At 40.4% G+C, this 21,578-nt stretch overlaps 3 protein-coding genes across 8 annotated transcripts in view; 2 read left to right on the forward strand and 1 right to left on the reverse strand.

The window, feature by feature from the left end:
- PSTK (phosphoseryl-tRNA kinase) overlaps positions 1-1,772 on the forward strand; it is a 15,813-nt gene extending 14,041 nt beyond the window's left edge. For both annotated transcript variants that reach the window (XM_042908917.1, XM_042908920.1), the window contains exon 6: positions 1,341-1,772. In XM_042908917.1, coding sequence (XP_042764851.1) covers positions 1,341-1,555 — 215 coding nt within the window. In that variant the 3' untranslated portion in view covers positions 1,556-1,772. The remainder of the gene's footprint in view (positions 1-1,340) is intronic.
- Positions 1-19,519, reverse strand: part of IKZF5 (IKAROS family zinc finger 5) — a 24,338-nt gene extending 4,819 nt beyond the window's left edge. The window contains exons 1-4 of one of the 4 annotated variants that reach the window (XM_042908913.1): positions 19,271-19,519; positions 17,653-17,801; positions 2,694-2,900; positions 518-700 (exon numbers count right to left, since the gene is read on the reverse strand). In XM_042908913.1, the coding sequence (XP_042764847.1) occupies positions 518-700; positions 2,694-2,826 (316 nt within the window). In that variant the 5' untranslated portion in view covers positions 2,827-2,900; positions 17,653-17,801; positions 19,271-19,519. The other 3 variants (XM_042908914.1, XM_042908915.1, XM_042908916.1) reach the window with 3 other exon arrangements.
- The window catches only part of ACADSB (acyl-CoA dehydrogenase short/branched chain), a 36,701-nt gene continuing 34,641 nt past the window's right edge, over positions 19,519-21,578 (forward strand). Inside the window, exon 1 of one of the 2 annotated variants that reach the window (XM_042908909.1) lies at positions 19,519-19,681. In XM_042908909.1, the coding sequence (XP_042764843.1) occupies positions 19,640-19,681 (42 nt within the window). In that variant the 5' untranslated portion in view covers positions 19,519-19,639. The remainder of the gene's footprint in view (positions 19,682-21,578) is intronic. The other variant, XM_042908910.1, reaches the window with a different exon arrangement.

The following is a 21,578-nucleotide window of genomic DNA, read 5'->3' on the forward strand; positions in this document are numbered from 1 at the left end:
GAAGGGGTCTAGGTCAGCCCCACATAGCATGAGAAACCACAGGCACACAGCTGGGACACCTGACCAGGGCTTGCCCAGGGCAGGAACAGCTAGGAGGGTTTCTCAGGAAGTCGGGTGGCTACAGCAAGCCCTGCAGATTAGCAATGTAGTCTGTGACTGTATAAATGCCTTGTCCCTGGTCGGCAACTGAAACATACTAAGGATGAAGATAAAAACATTTTATCACTTCACATACCATCAGCATTAACCTGCCCAGCCTGAGAAGCAGATAAATGTTGAGAGATTACTTGGAACACGAAGAAAGATGGCTAAGGAAGGGGAAGCTCTAGAAGGGGCCTTACTTCCTCTCATTATGCTATTGTTTTGAAAAAATAGAGTAACTTCTCCATTTATCCATACCTTGTTATCAGCCATCAATGTTAAACTATTAGAACTATTTATAGGATGCATCAACCTGCCTTCCTTGGCCCCTCTCCCACCCCCAAACAAATGCCTTCTCCAGCTGTTTCTCCGTTACCTGTGTGGATTCTAATGTGTTCAATAAGCCGGGCTGTTCCTTTGCTGGCATAGTTGCAGTACCGACACTTGAGCTTCCCGTCAAAGGTCCTTTCAAACCCGTCTACTAACATTCCTGAGTTTTCATCCAGAGAAACTTCAACAGATGGGTGATCGAGTCCATTTTGATCACCATCTGTTCCAGCTATAAACAAAGTATAGCAAAAGAAATTATGCATCTCAGAATCAACTCAATTTAGCATTTTGGTTTTGAGTGGTAAAAAAATCATAAATTGATAGTTAATTTAGCACAAAAGCTAAACTCGTAAGCTACAGACTTTCACTTTCTGAACTGAGGTTAATTTCACACAAAAGCAGTATCCTGTTTTTGAGAACCTTTCATAGGGGGATCTCAAATTACTTACACATACATTTTATCAGTCCTCCACATGCTTCTGAAGAAGAGAGCTGGGTATTATCCTAATGTGACAGGTGAGGAGACAGAGGGGAGGGAGTAAGGAGTATTGGCAAAGTTACACACGTTTAAGATTCTAGCCACTTCTACAAATATTATAACTGGCAGTCACGGTAATCTCCCCAATCCTAACTCTATTTACTGTAGTCTAAAGCAATTAATGTTGAGTTTTGCACTGTTCCACCTGGTTTATGCACATGTTCTAGAGGCTGGGATGCATTTAGGATCTTAACATTCTAAATAAGCACATAAAGGAAGATAGTCTATCTGATACCTCTGAATGTTAGAACTGCAAGAATTTGAAAGCTAAAAGGTACTGTCTGGCCCTTTGTTTTTAATTTGATCCGACTACTTCTTTGTATCTATAAAGAAACCGAAGGGGCAAGTGCTCCTAATCAGGAAGACCAGCAAGCAGTGGGGACTACAAGCCTTTCTCTTGGATCCCAGTCCAGGAACCTATACACTCAAGTGTCAGAAGGGACATTTTTGGTGCTGCAACTTCATGGGAATAGCAGTACTATTTGTGTGAACACATCAAGCCGCCTCCTCCACTGTTTCCTCCCTGCTTCACCAGGAGAAAAGTGATCTTGCTGGTCGGTGAAAACCCAATATCCAACAGTGCCACGGCATGGGAGGGACAAGGCTGTGTCCCCCTCTCCGATTTCTCTCTCGAGCCGGTGACTCCAAAGATTTAATGTGCATGTATATGAATCACATGAGTAGCTTTTAAAAATACAGACTGATTCAGTAGATCTGCACTGGGAACTGACATTTTACACTTCTGACAAGCTCCCAGATGATGCTTGGCCACTGCTGTTGGCCCCTGGACTACAGGCCACAGACCATCTTCATCAGGGGTCAGCAAACCTCCCATAAGGATCAGAGAGTAAATACTTTGTGGCTTTATGGGCCACATGTTCTCTATCACAACTACTCAACTCTGCTGTTATAGCACAAAAACAGCTATAGAAAACATGTAAACAAGCAAATATAGCTCTGTTTCGATCAAATGTTACTTACGGATGCTGATGTCTGAATTTCATATAATTTGCACATTATAGTATTGTTTTGGTTCCCCCCCACCACCATTTTAAAATCTAGAAATCTCTCTTAGTTTGCAAGTCATATAAAAACGGTTAGCAGTCCAGGTGGGGTCTGTGAGCAGTGGTTTGTTGACCCCTGAGCTACGTTCAGAAATAAATTCCAGTGTGTTTGGTAAGCAAACAAGATAAAGTATGTCTGTAACAGGCCCAAATGGGTTGCTTTCTCTATTCCAGTTTGCTGTCTAAATGGGTAAACATTGTCAGCGCTTTCTTCATTTTAAGAGAGAAAAAACAGAAACCCCCATCATGTCTCTGGTCTAATCCAGATTTCCTAATGGCCAAATCCTTTGTGTAGTGAAGCTGATGTTCGACCCCCTTGGGTTCCTTGTTTCGACAGTTAGCTACTAGAACTTATAAGATGGGAAGGATATTTGGAACTCCTAACCTTCCAATGAGACCATAATGCCTCTCCAGACCATGTTAGGCCCTTGGGGAAGCCTCATTCTCCCTCAACAAAAATCGGACATGTAAAGAGGAAAACAAATTGTACTGTATCTTTCTAAGTAAAGATGGAATGATTCACGTTAGTCAATAGTGGTCTTCATCATATGCATAGCTATATACAAACATTAACATATTTATGAAAAGTGAATTAATTAATAGTATTAAGATGAGTCTACCTCCCTGAAGAGCCTCTGCTTCTTTATCCCCACTAACTGATCCAGAAATCATATTCACATGATGAGTCTGTTGAGTCAGATATTCCTGGAAATCTTTCACGAAGTCCAAAGGCTCTGGTTTCTTTTCACCCATCTTTACTTTTTTCTTTTTCTTTCTTTCTTTTTTTATTTATTTTTATTTTTTTGAAGTTTACAGTTCGTTTATGCCTAGGGGGAAAAAAAGTGAAATAATTTCACACTATTTAGTGAGATCCAATATGTATTAAAACAGTGACAAAGATTACTATGTTCAAGGAACTAAACAAAGCTACAAAGAACACAGTGCCTGCCTTTTAATATCTTACTATTTTCTTGGTGAACTAGATAAGACATACAGAAAATGGTGGATATTTAATATATTTAATATTTAAATAAACTAGGATTCAAACTTAGTCTTAAAGAATGGAATGAAATTACAAAGACAGAAAATAAGAGAAAATAAGTCCAGATGAAAGAAACAGGCACATCAGCAGGATTATCAATGGAGACAGTAAAAAAAAAAAACCAAGTGGCTCAATCAAGGCCAGAGAGAATTTTCTGGATGATGGACATATTACATATCTGCATTCCCCAATACAGTTGCTACCAGCCACACACAGCGATGAGTACTTAAAGTGTGGTGAATACAAATGACCTGAGTTTTTAATTTTATTTAATTAATTTAAACTGAAATAGCTACATATGGCTAGTGACTATCATTTTGGACAGTAAAGGCTCTCAAATCACAGGGTTCACATGGATGAATACTCTAGAAATAAAGGTGATCTAGAACAAGGGGTGGTAAACCTTTTCCATAAAAAGGCAAGACAGTAAGTATTTTAGGCTTTGTAGGTCATAAGGTTTCTGTCTCAACTACTTAACTGTCATTATAGCTGAAAGCGGCCATAAAAAACATGTGAATAAATTGAGTATGGCTGTGTTCCAAAATAAAGCTTTATAGAGGCAGGCGTTAAGCCAGGTTTGGCCTACATGCCATAATTTCCCTGACCCCTGCCCTAGAAATCCAAATCCCCACCTCTGCCGCTACCCATCATGCTATGAGAATGGAGGGAAAAAATTAAGAAAGAAAACAAAAAATCTGATGCTCATGTAGAGGGAAAGTATCATATAAGATTTTGTAACCACAAACTAAACCGATCCTCACATAGGTATAATTATGGCCCAAATTCAGAAATCAAATAATGAAAAAGTTTTCTAGTAAAAACAAGATAACGAAGTCTAGCACCTAGGAGACAAAAGTCTTTTCTTCCAGGAAAAATATTTTTATGCAAATGTCTAAGGTCTTGTTAAATACATCTTCTGCTAAATTTTTTTCCTCATTAAATATTCCAATTATTTAATGAGTTATTTCTATCTAAAAACACTCATCTTTGAAAGCCAGATGATTCATTCAGTAGAATGAATCTAAAGATTAGTCACTTCTCAATATGTAAGTTTAACATCTTCTCAAAGCCCGGCATACACACAGAAGAGCACATAAATCCTAAGGGTAGAGCTCAATGAATTGTCATACGCTGAATGCATCCATGAAGTCAGCATCCACGTGGAGAAACAGAAGGCCACCCGCATCCTGGTAGCACCCCGGCACACCTTCCTGTGCTGGTCCCTGAGCCCCAGCAAGGACCCTGCGACCTCTGAAATTGCTATGGCACAGGGTTTGCATATATCAGCTTTAGATGGTGCAAAATGGTTTTTCAAAGTGCTTAAACCAGTTTACACTCTCACCAGCAGTGAACAAGAGCTCTCTTGCTCTACATCCCTGCCAACACACAGGTATTTATTGCTTTTTTCATTGTAGCCATTCCAGTGCATATATGGTGGTATCACACTGGTTTTAATTTCTATCCCTTGATGATTAATGAAGTTGTGTACTTTTTATGTTAATTAGCCATGAAGACACCCTCTATTTTCATACCCAGTGAGAGAGCTTTCAAGTCTTTTGCTTATTTTTCTAATAGGTAAGAGTTCTTTGTAATATTCTGGATATGAGCTCTTTATTGGATATGAGGATTTCAAGCGTCTTCTCTCACTGTTTGCCTTTTCACTTTCCTAAAGATAACCTCATGAACACAAGTTCTTAATACAGTCCAACTTCCCCATTTCTTTCCTTCACATTTAGAGTTGTGTCCTTACCAATATCTTACTTGAGGATGTTCTTCTGTAGTTTCTTCTAAAAACTTTACTAGTTTTTTTTTTTTTTTAACCTTTCATATTTCATCTGGAATTTGTGTATGTATAGTGTGAGGTAAAGAGTCAAAATATACTTTTTTCCCAAAGAGATGTCCTAGCAACACGCATTTCATAGACTAGCCTTTCTCCACTAGATTCTATTATCACCTTTCTAAATCAGGTGATTATATATATGTGGCTCTATTTCTGGATCCTCTATTCTGTTTCACTGGTCTATTTTTGTCTATGCTCACACTAACACCACGCGGTCTTTTTCTTTTTTTTTTTTTTTTACCAATTTTTATTTTCTTTTGAAAGTTAGTGATGCGTGGGCAGAGTCTACACATACATATTTGCATTTGGCTGATGAAAAGAAAAGTTTCAAGAAAGTGCACAAGAAATAAAGGGCGCCAAGCACAGACGGCAACCACATTAAGAACTAAACAAACCAACCTACTCCAGTGTGATTCAAACTGCAGTGGTGGACGGGACCGTCAGATCCATAGAATCTTAAGAGCTGGAAGAAAGTTTACAAATCGAGGCCTCCCCCTCCTCCTTCATGATATAACCCCCCCTCTATGATCTTATGACCAGCTAGATCCTCTTCATTACATCCCTAGTCAGCAAGTCTCTTCTCCCCCCTGTAGCTAACATGTCTGCTGAACTCAGTCATCCCTTAAATGGCATGATAATGTTTTTGATTCCTTCTGAATTTTTTCTAGGTGTCACAAATTATGATATCCGCTCCTGGCATGAGATATCAGAGACTCTTCTAAGGATGGAAGGAGCAGGGGGCATGTAAACAACCTCCTTTGACTGCTATTTAGATGTTTCAAAGAGCTAAATATTTCAAAAGTTATTTCAACCAAATGGAGATTTACACAATACATGTATGTCTCCAAACAGTTTTTTTTTTAACTAAATGGGATTTTTAGTAGATATTCTGATAGTTTTACTATATTAGGTATTTATACACACACACACATATTTTTAGCGATTCATCACTTACATATAACACCCAGCACTCATCCCAACAAGTGTCCTCCTTAATACCCCTTGCCCCTTTAGCCCATCCCCTCACCCAACACTCCCAACAACACTGTTCTCTGTATTTAAAAGTCTCTTATGGTTTGTCCCTCTGTTTTTATATTGTTTTTGTGTCCTCTCCCTTATGTTCATCTATTTTGTATCTTAAATTTCATGAGTGAAATTTGTCTGAATATTTGTCTGACTTACTTCATTTAGCATAATATACTCTAGTTCTATCCACGTTGTTGCAAATTGGAAGATTTCATTCTTTTTGATTGCTGAGTGAGATTCCATTGTATATATACCACATCTTCTTTATCCATTCAGTCGATGGACAATTGGGCTCTTTCCATACTTTGGCTATTGTTGATAGTGCTGCTATAAACATTGGAGTGCATGTGCCCCTCTGAATCAGCACTCCTGTATCCTTTGGATAAACACCTAGTAGTGCTATTGCTGGGTCGTGGGGTAGATCTATTTTTAACTTTTTGAGGCACTCCATACTGTCTTTTGGAGTGGCTGCACCCGTCTGCATTCCCACCAGCAGTGCAAAAGGGTTCCTCTTTCTCCACATCCTCACCAACATGTTGTTGCCTGAGTTAATTTTAGCCATTCTGACAGGTGTGAGGTGGTATCTCGTTGTGGTTTTGATTTTTATTTTCCTGATGAATGATGTTGAGCATCTTTTCACGTGTCTGTTAGCCATCTGGATGTCTTCTTTGGAAAAGTGTCTATTTATGTCTTTTGCCCATTTCTTCATTGGATTATTTGTTTTTGGGGTGTTGAGTTTGGTTAGGTTCTTTATAGATTTTGGATACTAACCCTTCATCTGATATGTCATTTGCAAATATCTTCTCCCATTCCGTAGGTTACTTTTGCTGTTTCCTTCACTGTGCAGAAGCTTTTTATCTTGATGAGGTCCCAATAGTTCATGTTTGCTTTTGTTTCCCTTGCCTCCAAAGACATGTTGAGTGAGTTGCTACAGCTGAGGTTGAAAAGGTTGTTGCCTGTTTTCTCCTGTAGGATTTTGATGGATTCCTGTCTTATGTTCAGGTCTTTCATCCATTTTGAGTTTACTTTTGTGTATGGTGTGAGATAGCGGTCCAGGTTCATTCTTCTGCATGTCACTGTCCAGTTTTCCCAACACCATTTGCTGAAGAGACTTTTTTTTTCCATTGGATATTCTTTCCTGCTTTGTTAAAGATTAGTTGGCCATACATTTGTGGGTCCATTTCTAGGTTCTCTATTCTGTTCCAGTGATCTATGTGTCTGTTTTTGTGCCAGTACCATACTGTCTTGATAATTACAGCTTTGTAATACAGCCTGAAGTCCAGAATTGTGATGCCTCCAGGTTGGTTTCCTTTTTCAGGATTGCTTTGGCTTACTGGAGTCTTTTCTGGTTCCATACAAATTTTAGGACTGTGTGTTCTAGCTCTGTGAAATGCGGGTGTTATTTCGATAGGGACTGCACTGAATATGTAGATTGCTTTGGGTTGTATCAACATTTTAACAACATTTGTTCTTCTGATCCATGAGCATGGAATGTTTTTCCATTTCTTTGTGTCCTTTTCCATTTCTTTCATAAGCTTTCTATAGTTTTCAGCGTATACGTTTTTCACCTCTTTGGTTAGGTTTATCCCTAGGTATTTTATGGTTTTTGGTGCAATTGTAAATGAGACTGATTCCTTGGTTTCTCTTTCTGCTGCTCCATCATTGGTGTATAGAAATGCAACCGATTCTACACATTGATTTTATACCTTGCGACATTGCTGAATTCATGAATCAGTTCCAGCAGGCTTTTGGTGAGTCTTTTGGGTTATCCACATAGAGTGTCATGCCATCTATGAAGAGTTAGTTTAACTTCTGCCTTGCCAATTTGTATGCCTTTTATTTTTTTGTGTTTTCTGATTACTGAGGCTAGGACTTCCAAAACTATGTTGAATAACAGTGATGAGAGTGGATATCGACTTTAAATCGTGTTCTTGACTTTAGAGGGAAAGCTCTCAGTTTTTCCCCATTGAGAATGATATTCATGGTGGGTCTTTCATATATGGCTTTTATGATCTTGAAGTCTGATCCTTCCTTCTATCCCTACTTTCTGGAAGGTTTTATCAAGAACGATGCTGTATTTTGTCAGATGCTTTTTCAGCATCTATTGAGACAATCATGTGGTTCTTATCCTTTCATCACAATGTGATGTATCACATTGATTGATTTGTGGATATTGAACCAACCCTGCATCCCAGGAATAAATTCCAGCCGATCATGGTGAATAATTCTTTTAATGTATTGTTGGATCACGTTTGCTAGTATTATTGAGAATTTTCCCATCCATGTTCATCAGGGAAATTGGGTCTGTAGTTCTCCTTTTTAGTGGGGTCTTTGGTCTGGTTTGGTTTGAAATCAAGGTAATGCTGGCCTCATAGAATGAGTTTGGAAGTTTTCCCTCCATTTCTATTTTTTGGAACTGCTTCAAAAGAACAGATGTTAAATCTTGTTTAAATGTTTGGTGGAATTCCCCTGGAAAGTCATCTAGCCCTGGACTCTTGTTTGTTGGGAGATTTTTGATTACTAATTTGATTTCTTTACTGGTTATAGGTCTGTTCAAATTTTCTACTCCTTGTTTCAGTTGTGGTAGTTTGGATGTTTCTAGGAATTTGTCCATTTCTTCCAGATTGCCCAATCTGGTGGCATATGGTTGCTCATAATATTCTATTATTGTTTGCATTTCTGCAGTATTAGTTGTGATCTCTCTTCTTTCATTTGTGATTTTATTTATTTGGGTCCTTTCCTTTTTCTTTTTGAACAATCTGGCCAGGGTTTATCAATTTTGTTAATTCTTTCAAAGAACCAGCTCCTGGTTTCATTGACCTGTTCTACTGTGTGTTGTTTTTTATTTCAATATTATTGATTTATGCTCTATTCTTTATTATTTCCCATCTTCTGGTTTTGGGCTTTATTTGCAGTTCTTTTTCCAGCTCTTGTAAGTGAAGGCTAGGTTGTATATTTGAGACCTTTCTTCCTTCCTTGGGAAGGCCTGGATTCCTATATACTTCCCTCTTATCCTTTGCTGCATCCCAGACGTTTTGCGCTGTCATGTTTTCATCTCCACTGGCTTCCATGTACTTTTGAATTTCCTCATTAATTTCTTGGTTAACCCATTCATTCTTTAGTAGGGTGTTCTTTAATCTCCCAAGTATTTATGGTCTTTCCAAATTTTTTCTTGTAGTTGACTTCAAGTTTCATAGCATTTTGGTTTAAAAATATGCACAGTATGACCTCTATCTTTTTGTACTTGTTGAGGGCTATTTGTGTCCCAGTATGTGATCTATTCTGGAGAATGTTCCAGGTGCACTCAAGAAAAATGTGTATTCTACTGCTTTAGGATGAAATGTTCTGAATATATTTGTTAAGTCCATCCAGTCCAGTGTATCATTCAAAGCTAGTTTCCTTGTTGATTTTCTGCTTAGCTGATCTGTCCATTGTTGTAAGTGGGGTGCTGAAGTCCCCTACTATTATGGTATTATCACCAATGAGTTTCTTTATGTTTGTGGTTAATTGATTTATATATTTGGGTGCTTCCACATTGGGGACATAAATATTTACAACTGTTAGATCTTTTTGGTGGATAGGCCCCCTTAATTGTGATATAATGCCCTTCTTCATCTCTTGTTACAGTCTCTATTTTATTTTAAAATCTAGTTTCTCTGATAGAAGTATGGTTACTCCAGCTTTCTTTTGAACACCATTAGCATGACAGATGATTCTCCATCCCCTTACTTTTAATCTGCAGATGTCTTTAGTTTTAAAATGGGTCTCTTTTAAGCTGCATATAGATGGGACTTGTTTTCTTACCATTGTGATACCCTATGTCTTTTGATTGGAGTTTTTAGTCCATTGACATTTAGAGTGAGTAGTGAATAAATTCAGTACCACCGTGTTGCTGTTTCTGGTGATGTTCTCTGGTCCTTTGTAGTCTTTGTTGTGTCCAATCTTTTTTGTTTCATTTCGTCTTTTATCCACTCAAAGACTCCCCCTTAAAATTTCTTGCAGGGCTGGTTTAGTGGTCATGAACTCCTTTAGTTTTTGTTTGTCTGGGAAACTCTTTCTCTCTCCTATTTTGAATGACAGCCTTTCAGGATAAAGAATTCTTGGCTGCGTATTTTTCCGATTCAACACATTGAATATATCCTACCACTCCTTTCTGGCCTGCCGAGTGTCTGTGGATAGCTCTGCTGCAAACCTGATTGGTCTTCCCTTATAGGTTAAGGGCTAATTTTTTCCCTTGCTGCTTTCATAATTCTTTCCTCATCTGTGTATTTTGTGAATTTGACTATGATACGCCTTGGTGACGGTCGGTTTTTGCTGAATCTAATGGGAGTTCTTTGTGCTTCCTGGATTCTGATCTCTGTGTCCTTCCCCAGATTAGGAAAGTTTTCTGCTAGTTTGCTCACATAAACCTGCCCCTTTTTCTCTCTCTTCATCTTCTAGAACCCCTGTGATTCAGATGTTATTCCTTTTTAATAAGTCACTGAGTTCTCTAAGTCTTGTATCGTGTTCTTTTGCCTTTGTTACCCTCTTTTTTCTCTGCTTCGTTATTCTCCATAATTTTGTGCTCTACTTCCTCCATCCTTGCCATCATGGCGTCCATTTGAGACTGCATTTTGCTTGCAGCATTTTTAATTTCGTCCTGACTAGATTTTACTTCTTTTATCTCTGCAGAAAGGGATTCTATGTTTTTTTCAACCCCATCTAGTTATCATGGTTCTAAATTCTAGTTTAGACATTTTGCTTATATCTGTGTTGATTAAGTCCCTGCCTGTCATTTCTTCCTGTTCTTTCTTATTGGGTGAATTCCTTCATTTGCCATTTTGGAGGAATAAGAAAGTTAATGAAATAAAAGTTAAAAATTAAAAACAAAACAAAAAATGAAACAAAAGAAGTTTGATCCTAGGTGTGTTTTGGTCTGCTTGTTGAAAGGTTGATAAAATAGTAAAAAAAAAAAAAAAAGGGCAAGAAAAGAAAAGAAAAAAAGGTTTAAAAATGTATTTTTATAAGCCCTAAATATTTTATTAGATTTTTTTAAACGTTTATTCATTTTGGAGAGACAGAGAGACAGAGCGTGAGTGGGGGAGGGGCAGAGATGGATGGAGACACAGAATCTGAAGCAGACTCCAGGCTCTGAGCTGTCAGCACAGAGGCCGACACAGGGCTCAAGCTCATGAAGCATGAGTTCACGACCTGAGCTGAAGTTGGATGCTTAACCAACTGAGCTATCCAGGAACCCCTAAAAATTTTTAAGCTTAAAAAAAAAATTTATATAATAAAATAAAATGAAATAGAATGAAAAATTTTTAAAAATAAAAAATAAAGTAAAAAAACAAAAAAAAGAAAAATACATTTTTTTCTTTCTGTATCCATGCAAAAGAAAATGAAAAAAAAAAAAACAAAACCAATTTACACAAAACCAGAAGCAGAAAAACAAATAAATGAACCAGAAAACAGAATTAAATCCAAATGAAGTTACATCCAATTACCCCTAGAACTCAAACTATGAAGTACTCTATAGTCTGTACACTAAGCAGGTAGAGGGACTTGTGCTGGTGTTCTAGGAGATATGCTCGGAGGGAGCATTTGGGTAGGGCTTGGTGTAATGGCTCCATTCTCCACTAGGTAGCGCTGCTTAGCTTACTGAGGTGGATCGGTGTGGCGCACGTGTGTGTGTGCAGGAGATAGAAATGGCTTCACCCAGCTCCCTAGTCTGTGGCACAGGAACTTCATGCTCTCACCAACCCATGATCAAGCACCCCTCCTTTGTCTCAGGCCTCCGTCCACTCCCCACCTCTACTCTGTCCATGTCCAAGCTGTCCGCCTACCAGGCGGCACCTCCCTCCAGAGTTTTGATCCCAGGTGGGGTTGTGTTTCAAAACCCCACACTTTGGGGCGCCTGGGTGGCTCAGTCAGTTACATGTCCGACTTTGGCTCAGGTCATGATCTCGCGGTCCGTGAGTTCGAGCCCCGCATCGGGGTCTGTGCCGACCGCTCAGAGCCTGGAGCCTGTTTCAGATTCTGTGTCTCCCTCTCTCTCTGACCCTCCCCCCGTTTGTGCTGTGTCTCTGTCTCAAAAATAAATAAACGTTAAAACAAATTTTTTTCAAAACCCCACACTTTGAGAGAACCTTGTGGCTTGGACCCACTATGACTCTCTGGGGGAAGGTCTTGCTGCACAATGGCCAGGTGCCTGCTGGCCCCAGAAAACGTTTGTGTGATCGTGCAGCCACAGGGATTCAGAGATTGTGGCAAATCACAATACCCAGCTGGCGTCAGGTTTCACTACACTCTGGCATATATGTCCCAATACCAGCAAACGTGTCTGCTCTCCGGAGTCCACTGGGACCTTTGTCTGTGGGAAGGCCGTATGGCCTCACCAAATGCTCTCCAAGCAGGGGAACCACTTCTCCCCATGTGGCACGCGGACCCCTCAGACCCTGCTGCCTGCTCCTGGGGATTCGCCCTACTTCCTCACCAGAGCACCACCAGCCACTGGGCTCCAGAACTTCAGACTCTGTGCTCCAATGTTTATAGAATCCTGGTGGTATTGAAACCCTCTCCTTTCTTCCTGTCAATGGTTTTGGGGAACAGATTTCTTGTTCAGTCCCCTGTGTTTTCACTCTTCCTCTCTCTTTCTCTAGCTACTTTCGAGGGAGTGTTTTTCCTGCACTCTCCCAATGCACCGCACTCTCCACCTTTCTCTGTCCTCTCTCCACAAAAACAGCTCCCTACCCTCCGCTGCTTTTGTCTCCCCCAATTCACCTCTCCACACTGCATACCTGCCGAGTTCTGTGGCTCAGGTTATGCAGACTGTTGTGTTAATCCTCAGATCAATTTCCTAGGTGTGCAAAACGGTTTGGTGCTAATCTAGCTGCACTTCAGGGATGAGACAAACTGAGGATCTCCATGCCGCTTGCCTAATAATAATTAGGCAGTCCTAATAATAAAAATCTTAATAACTCAGGTACTAAGGTCCACCAGTACGTTTTTCTTCTTCAAGAATGTCTGGACTAGTCTGGGTACTTTTCAATCTGTTTTCCAAAGCATGAACTGTGGAGTTGAGAAATGAGAAGGCTCCATGACAGCACATTTCCCAATTAACAGCAGCTTGATTGATATTTTAAGACCAAAACTTCTGTTTTAACTAATGAGAACTCTAATAGATATAGACTAACCCTTAACTATGTCACTCCTGTAGCATGCTGTACTATACAATACTGCAGTGATATTTTAGTAACTAATGGAAGGACACAGGGCAGTTTTTGGTTTCCCTTATTTACTGGCCCCAGACTGATTTTTATTTAATATCTGTATTTCTTGTCTTTCTCTCTCCTCACATCTAACTTGTTCTTTATTCTGAACATATCTATCCAAGTAAGGATGTGCAAATGACCAAATTTTCACTGTTCTTAATGCAACATTTGAGAATAGTTCTTTTCCTCCCTTCTTAGAAGATGTTTAGGGGTTTTTAAAAGGTATTGTTATTACTATATCTTTTCATTGTTTTCTAGAAAGTTGAGGCCACTGAAAGTCTATCCTTTAGATAAACAGTATTACGGTATTAGGCCAAACGTACTAGCTTGAAGACTCTAAACAGAAACTTCTCTCGCCACAGTTTCTTATTTTGTAAAATGGGATAGTATCAACTGGCAATGCTGTTTTAAGTTTTACAGGTACGTATACGTAAAGTATCTCACAGCCTGTGTAGCATACGGCATGTTCTCAGACAACAGTAGCTATTTTGCAGCAAAAAAATGGTTATACCTGAGGTCAAAAAATTCTTCCTGTCCCAGATTTTTTTTCCTTTTTCTATCAATAAGTTCATCAACTGAGCATCATAAGCTATCATTTTATATATATGTTCTTTAGTTACAATGAAACACACATGGTCTACCCTCGTCTCATTAATTCCCATAGCCCAAATTGCAATTTCCCAAACTCATATCTCATTTTACTCTCTTAGGCCACCTCTTTAAATCATTTGCTTTAGTCTGGCTCAACTTTCTCAGTCTTAAGGATCATTGTTGGTTTCTGAACAAGTTTGTTTCAGTTACTTTTTCCCATCTTACCATGCTTATGTGAACTGGTTCTCTCTGCTTCCTAACCAGTGTATTACTAATTGTTCCATGACTATTGTTGATTCTGCTCATTCGTCCTTTAAAATTTAACCTTTGAGGGGCGCTTGGGTGGTTCAGTCGGTTAAGCGTCCGACTTCGGCTCAGGTCATGATCTCGCAGTTCTTGGGTTCGAGCCACGCATCGGGCTCTGTGCTGACAGCTCAGAGCCTGGAGCCTGCTTCCGATTCTGTGTCTCCTTCTCTCTCTGTTCCTCCCCTGCTCACGCTCTGTCTCTCTCTTTCTCAAAAATAAATAAAGATTAAAAAAAATTTTTTTTAATTTAACCTTTGATCAGGGGCAAAAAAAAAAAAAAAAAAGTGAGCCAGTCAGCTCCAATGAAAAAGGTTTTTAAGAATAAGATCAACAGGGGCGCTTGGGTGGCTCAGTCGGTTAAGCATCTGACTTCAGCTCAGGTCACGATCTCGCGGTCCATGAGTTCAAACCCCGCATCAGGCTCTGGGCTGATGGCTCAGAGCCTGGAGCCTGCTTCCGATTCTGTGTCTCCCTCTCTCTCTGCCCCTCCCCCATTCATGCTCTGTCTCTCTCTGTCTCAAAAATAAATAAAGATTAAAAAAAAATTTTTAAAAAAAACAAAGAATAAGATCAACAATAATTGGTAGTAAGATTATAACTCAATAAAAGGGAAAGGGGAAAAAAGGACAACAAAACACACGGGTGGGAAACAGTGTAAAGATATACATAAAAAGGTATGAAATACAGCAGACAAATGAACCAAATGAGTTCCAGAAAAATAAAAAGATAAGCCAAGAGAAATGTTTTTCAAAAAAATAACAATCAAGAAATTCCAAAATTAAAGATGTCTTTCAGACAGAAAGGGATCATAGAGCGCAAAACAGAACCTATGATAATAAAATAACAGACACATTTTGAAATTTTAAAACCTCAAAGAAGATAAAGAGAACATAAAGCTACTCAGAGGAAAAAAAGGCAATCCACCCACGTAAAAAAAAAAAAAAACAACAATCAGACTGATATCTGAGTGTCAAACAGTAGGTGCAAGAAAATAGCAGAGTAATCATTCACTCAAATTTAGAATGTTTAAAAATTCCTCAAGTTGATATAGGGTATCTTCCAAAAATCTACATCACAATTAACAGAAAATTTAGTTGCATTCCCTTTGGAATCAAGAACAAGACAAGGATGCTTGCTATTACCACTGCTACTCAATAAAGTACTAGAGGTAGAGGCCCCCACAATAAGAGGAAAAAGAAATAAAAGGGATGAGGATTGGTAAGGCCCTACAGATTGTCTGTGTCCTAATTATAAAAGTTGTAATTAAGAAAGAAATCCTGGTATTTACATTGCAACTTAGCATCACTTCTTGCTAATCAATATGAAAACTGAGATGTGTCCACTGGAAAATATCTGAATATGCTTTGACAGTCTTCAAAAAGCAAGACAAATCTTACCAACTCCTGATTAGAAGGCCTAACATTGCTATGGTACAACATGTGACCATGCAGAAAAAAAAATGCGTGAGATTGCCAGTAAGCAAGCAGAAGAAAATGGTATTTTTATACATGCATCTCAAGTTTTAAGAACACAAATGAGCCTAATTACAGAGGATGGCTGGCATATTTTGACAGTCTTGGCTATTATCACATTGTCACATTATAAATTTCACTGCGTTCTCTGCCATAAATTGTGTGATTTTCAATCATAATGCATGATGGACTTAAAAAAAAAAAAAGAATGCCTACGAAAAAAGGGAAGATCACAACACTGTAAATATGGGGAGAAAACTGTTCTTAAATTAGAGTTTTAAGTATATTGATGAGTTTTAACCTCTGATATTTCTGCAATGGTTCAGAAATTATGTGTCATTCCATCCCTAAGCATTTTTTATGCTCCCTTGACCTATATCACATCTATCTCTCTCACACCCTCTCTTACTTTCTCTCTCTCTTTTGCGCGCGCGCGCACACACACACACACACACACACACACACACACACACAACATGACAGGCCCTTGCCTAAATCTGAATGGAGTCTTTGGTTCAAAATCCAGCTCTCTCCATCTCAAGCCACTATTTCTAATCAACAGTAAATAGAAAAAGAACAATAACTGAAACTACAGAACACTTCCTAATATCAAAAGAAAATAAAGGTTTCATATCCAAACCCTCTTCCTGTCTTTAATAATCATCAGTCTCTGAAAGTTTAATCTAAGAACTTCACAAATTAACTGAAATCTGGAGATGCCCCTAAGACACTGATAAATTTAAAAACCTCTCCAAACATACCATAAAAATCTACTTTAAGAAATCAGCAAACTATAATGTTTTTACTGGAGGTATCTTTTCCACAAGTCATGAATTCAACACCTTGGGACTTGTTAGCCAAAATACAACTTACACAAAATTTCAAAATGGAAGATCATGTCATCAGAAAAAGAAACATATTTGAATTCTCCAATTTTATTACAGATTTGGGTGGTGTATTCCTAACCTGACCTATTCTTTCTACTAAATGATATCTAATTATATCAACCATGGAAGAATTATTCCCATTCCTTATGATACGGCAAAACTTTTGTGTCTCCCCTGTGATTACTCTGATTAAAGTTAAGTTGGGTCTAGTATGGTACTCCCTGGGGTGTAGGTACATGTCTGTATAAACTGGGTAGAATGTACCTTAACCATTTTTATGCCAATAGTTTCTCCCAAATTACCCATTCGAGGCTCAAAAATAAGGTTCTTACAAAACAGCCAGAGGCTACCCAGTGAAGGAAAGAAGCATTTAAGAAACAAGCTTTGGGATCCCAAAAGAACATGAAAACCTCTTCACCTTTAAGCAGGTAACTTAAAACTATTCTCCAACCTTTCTTGGTTTCTGATATTGGTGTATGAAGTTTTCTGATATTTGTTTTTCAGTCTCACACTATAAATGGGAAGTTGTTGACACACATACAAGTGCACACACATAAACCCTCTCTTAACCAGGAGCTAACAAAACAGGCATCATGATGTGAATTAGAAGACAGCCACAACCATGAAACAGCGGTGACATAAGAACCAGAAGAATTCTCTATGACCTACCTTCCCCCCAAAGTCTATCTTTTTTATTAGCTATGGGAAATTTTTGAAAACAACAGGATACAGGAATAGAAATCTCTGTTTTATTCACCTACTCTTTGGGGGTTACTAACCATAAGGTAGAAAACTGAGCAACCAACTTACTTATACAACAGCTTAATTTGGTGGTTAGGTATGCCTCGACAAAAGTGACTGCAGCTTAATAGATGTGCTTATTTTTATGGCCTAATAATTACAGTCACTGAAAGATTTACTTTGCCATGGAATACACATCAAGGGAGAAAGAAGCCTGACAAATGAGGACTGATTTGTAGAGACAGTGACGCAGACTCTTCAAAGATAATTAGGACACATTTCCTTCGATTACAGAATTGTCCAAAACAAATTCTTTGAAAGCAAAAAGGGACAGTATAAGGCTTTGAGAAATCAGATAACATAACATAAAAGTAAAACATAAAGTTAGAAGATATCCAAAACAGGAGCTACACACTCTAACCTTTTCACCCCAAATCAGTTCCTCCTTTTTCTTGCCACTCCAACATTGATGAAATGAAGAGTAATCGAAATTTACTCTGGAGACACACCAAGGGACTCCAAAAGGCCATGGAGGGAATTTCAACTAAAATTGAAAAGCCATACAGAGTTCTGCAAAGAAAAGCACACCACAAATCAAAACCTTTATGACAAAAAGTTAACTAGCATCTACAGGTTTAAGCTAAGAAAATAACCTGTGCCAAGTTTACCATTCCCAGAAAACTAAACTAGTAGATAATGAAAGAACAAAAGAACAAGTTTATTTCAAAAAAAGCTACAAAGAACCACCAAAGAATAACAAGCACTAATTTGACTTTTTCCACCCACTGGTGGATTTCTTAAGATTTCGTTTTGGCAAATTCTCAATAATGTTTATTTTCTTAAACTCAAGTTATTAATTTCATTTGTGCACAGTGTTGTACACTTACAGAGTCAGGCTTAGTACTGCTGAACAACTACAGTTGCATAAAAATAATGCACTAGTCCTAGGGAAACATTTGTGGGAAAGGGCTAAAAGGAAACCTCCAAGCACACCCCGCCAGGAACGAACACTTGATTCCCCTCTTTATTATGCTCTCTATCGCAATCCCAAACACGTAGGGTTTTCTAGGAAACAGTTTGAACCCCTAGGGGGCAAAAAACACCAAACATCTCAATTCCCCATAACGATTTCCCAACATCATATTAATCAGTAGCTGTTGAAGGCATGTCAGAAATTAAAATAAAATGCAATTTTAAAACTAACTGTCCGGATGTTTAAAATTTTGTTCTAAATAAGTTTTGTTTCTTCAAAACCGAATTCTCCTTAGATCTCACAACTTAAAGTACCTTTATTTCTTCTCCCAATTGTCACTTCCCATTAGGGTTCCCAATAGCACATTAAGGGGACACTACACGGGCCACGTGGTCAGTGGTAGCTGGAACCGGTTTAACCTCAATTCAAATTCAGTTACAGAGCACTTAATAGTTGCACGGCTTGGTTACCCGCACTACAGTTTATTAAGAGACTTAAGCCTGCGTGAACTTGAATGGGTCTTCGCTGCAAAGCCTCACATCTCCCCAAACCTCACATCTCCCAAAATGAGAGTGCATAAACAGTAGAAACTAACCCAGGCAGGACCATTAGATAACAGAGGTTTTAAAAGTCCTCCCAAGGAGCAGCCCAGGACTGGCGTCGGAGCAGCATCCTCATAAGGATTCGGAACACTTAGGAGTCCCGCGCCTCGTCTAACCCCCAGGCCCTGGGACCCGGTGAAGACGCAAACCTCGGGGAGACCCCCGCACGACCACCTGTCAGAGCGAGAAGCAGCTCCCTACCCAGCAGTCTCCAGCCCCTGCCTACAGGCGCCGCTCCCTCGGGGCTCCCGGAACCGAGAAACAGCACGTTCCGCACTCGGGCCAAGAACACCCTGGGTCGCGACCCTGCTGACCGACCGACCACGCCCAACCTTCCGCTGAGACTGAGTCCCGAGCGGGGTCAACCGGCCCGCTGCGAACTCGGCTCTCGTCTCCCGCCGCTCCTTCTTAACTGTCCTGCTCAGCTGTGTCACCGCCTTCCGAGCCGGAAGCCTGCTACTTACCACCTGACCACCGCACCGAGTAACTCCCACCGCCTTGTTTAATGCCGCTACCGTCGCCGCCGCCGCCGCCGTCTTCGTCACCGTCGCTGCCGCCGCCATGTTTGTTGTGTCTCCGACTCTCTTCCCGCCCCACAGCCTTGTCGAAGTCTCGCGTGAGCAGGGCTTATGGCAAAGGCGGAGAGGGAGCTGTGTGTCTCTCTTGAGGTTCCGTAGGCACCAGGGGGCGGGGCCAGGGAGGTGGGCTGGGGGTGGGGTGGGGGCGGGGCCTGACCCTGCCCTCAGGCCCCGCCCCTAAGCGCTGGCCCTGGGCCCGGAGGCGCTGAGAAAGGACTTCGCTGGATTGACACAGTCGCATCTCCTACAACACCCATGGAGGGAGCGGCGGTTCGGCTGCTGCGCGGAAGCGCGCTGGTGAGTGCGCTGGCGGCGGTCGCCCTGGGGGGTCTGAGACGACCTTGGCCTCGGCGGCGGGGTCTTCTAACGGGACCCGGGAGCCCGCTCCACGTCTCGGGTCCTAGCCTCCTTCTCTCCTCCGGGTCGGTCTCAGACCCTTCACCGAGGGCCGACCTCCCACCAGGCCTCTGGGCGAGCCAGCCTCCGCTTCTGTAAGGAGGGCCGGGAGTAGCAGCTGGTGAAAAGGGGGCTGGGAGATGTTCTAGAAGCTTCTTTGAGGGAGCAAGCATTCTGCGCTAAGTCGGAGTGCCATGGCTCCCAGATGTCCTTTGCAAATCTTTGGGCCTGAGCCTCGGATCCTTAGGGGCAGTTTGCAGAGGTGCCCCCTCTCCGAGGCCAACTTTACCCAATTATTACATTTCACCACCACCCCCAAAAAGATTGTTAAAAATAGTCTCTTTCTGAGCGGTGCGTTACCCTGTCTTCCCTAACTCAGCCCTGCTCCAGAGTTAGGAAGGGACCTCAGAGTTGGTCAGACTTCGCATCCAGTTAGAGAATTCCCTCAGCCCCTTATCTCATGACCAGGGCCAGAGCATCTCCCATGGGTGAGCTCAGCACTGCTCAGGGGAGCCCATTTCTCTCCGGCTTCCTCAACTTGAGCTGAAACCTGCCTCCCAGGAATATCCACCTGTTGTACCTAATTCCGCTCTCCGGCCGGACACAAACTGTGGATTCTTTAAAAGATACTGTGTGGGGTTTTTCTCATTACATTAAATGTTTCCATTATTCAGCTTTTCCTAGGGTAGGCTTTCCAGAACCCTCTCACACTTGGATACATTTCTGTTTGTGAGAACACTTCATTAGGGACTTGACCTCTGCTTGGCTGTAGACCTTTACATTTGCTCTAATGAGTTAAAGGCTCTTCAACTGCCAATTCAGTGGCATACCCAGAGGCAGAACTCTCCTTGTGTAATTAGAGATAGTTAATTTTATTTGACTGTCTTATAGACTTGAGGTATTAAGAAGATTACTAAAGTCGTCTTAGTGTATTGTTGCAAAGAAATTAAGTCTCTATGGTACTATTTAGTACTATTTTATAATTGTTGTTTAGTAGTTTAGGAAAGACAGTTCCCAGGATTTCACAATTTGACTCTTGTGTTAGAGCCAACACAGTTTTAGACACACGGGGTGTGGCAGGCACATGTTCTTGGTGTTCTATTTGTGTCATTTCATTTAATTCTTAAAACTATCTTCCAGAGTACTAGTTTCATCAGTCTTTTGGCTGCAGAGGCTAATGCCGGAATAGATCAAGTGACTTGCTCAGAGTGACTTGCTAGAAAGTAAGTGACAGAGCTGGTGTTCAGATTCTAGTCTGATGGGACACTTGACCTTCGTGCTCTACTACCTTCTTCTCTTCCTTAGCCATGTCAGAGATGTCTTTTGTTTGGATTTGTTGGTTTACTGTGACTGGTTGTCCTTGTTAGTTTCTGAAACTCTTTTGCATTAATCAGCTAATGTAATTGACGGGATGTTGACTCTGTAGCACAGTGGTTGAGAATGTGGGGTTTGCAACCCGATTGCTTGGGTTTGAACACAGGCTCTGTCACTTCCTAGCAGTGTTGGACAGGTTATTGAATCTCTGTGGATCTTAGTTTCTTGATCTGTAATATGGGGAGAATGATGGTACCTATCTATAGGGGGATGTGAGGCACTTAAAATAGTGCCTGGCATAGAGTCAGCTGTCATTAAATGTCAGCTTTTATTGTCATGCGTGAGACATTGGGTAGTATGCCAGGTACAATAAAGACCATGAACACTGACCTTTAAGAAGTGTATCTTTTAGTGGGGAAGTTAGAACTATATCCAACTAATCTGATATGTAGGTGGCATACAAATCCCAACGGGTACACAGTCT

This window comes from Panthera leo, chromosome D2 (genome assembly GCF_018350215.1).
Source record: "Panthera leo isolate Ple1 chromosome D2, P.leo_Ple1_pat1.1, whole genome shotgun sequence".
Taxonomy (NCBI): domain Eukaryota; kingdom Metazoa; phylum Chordata; class Mammalia; order Carnivora; family Felidae; genus Panthera; species Panthera leo.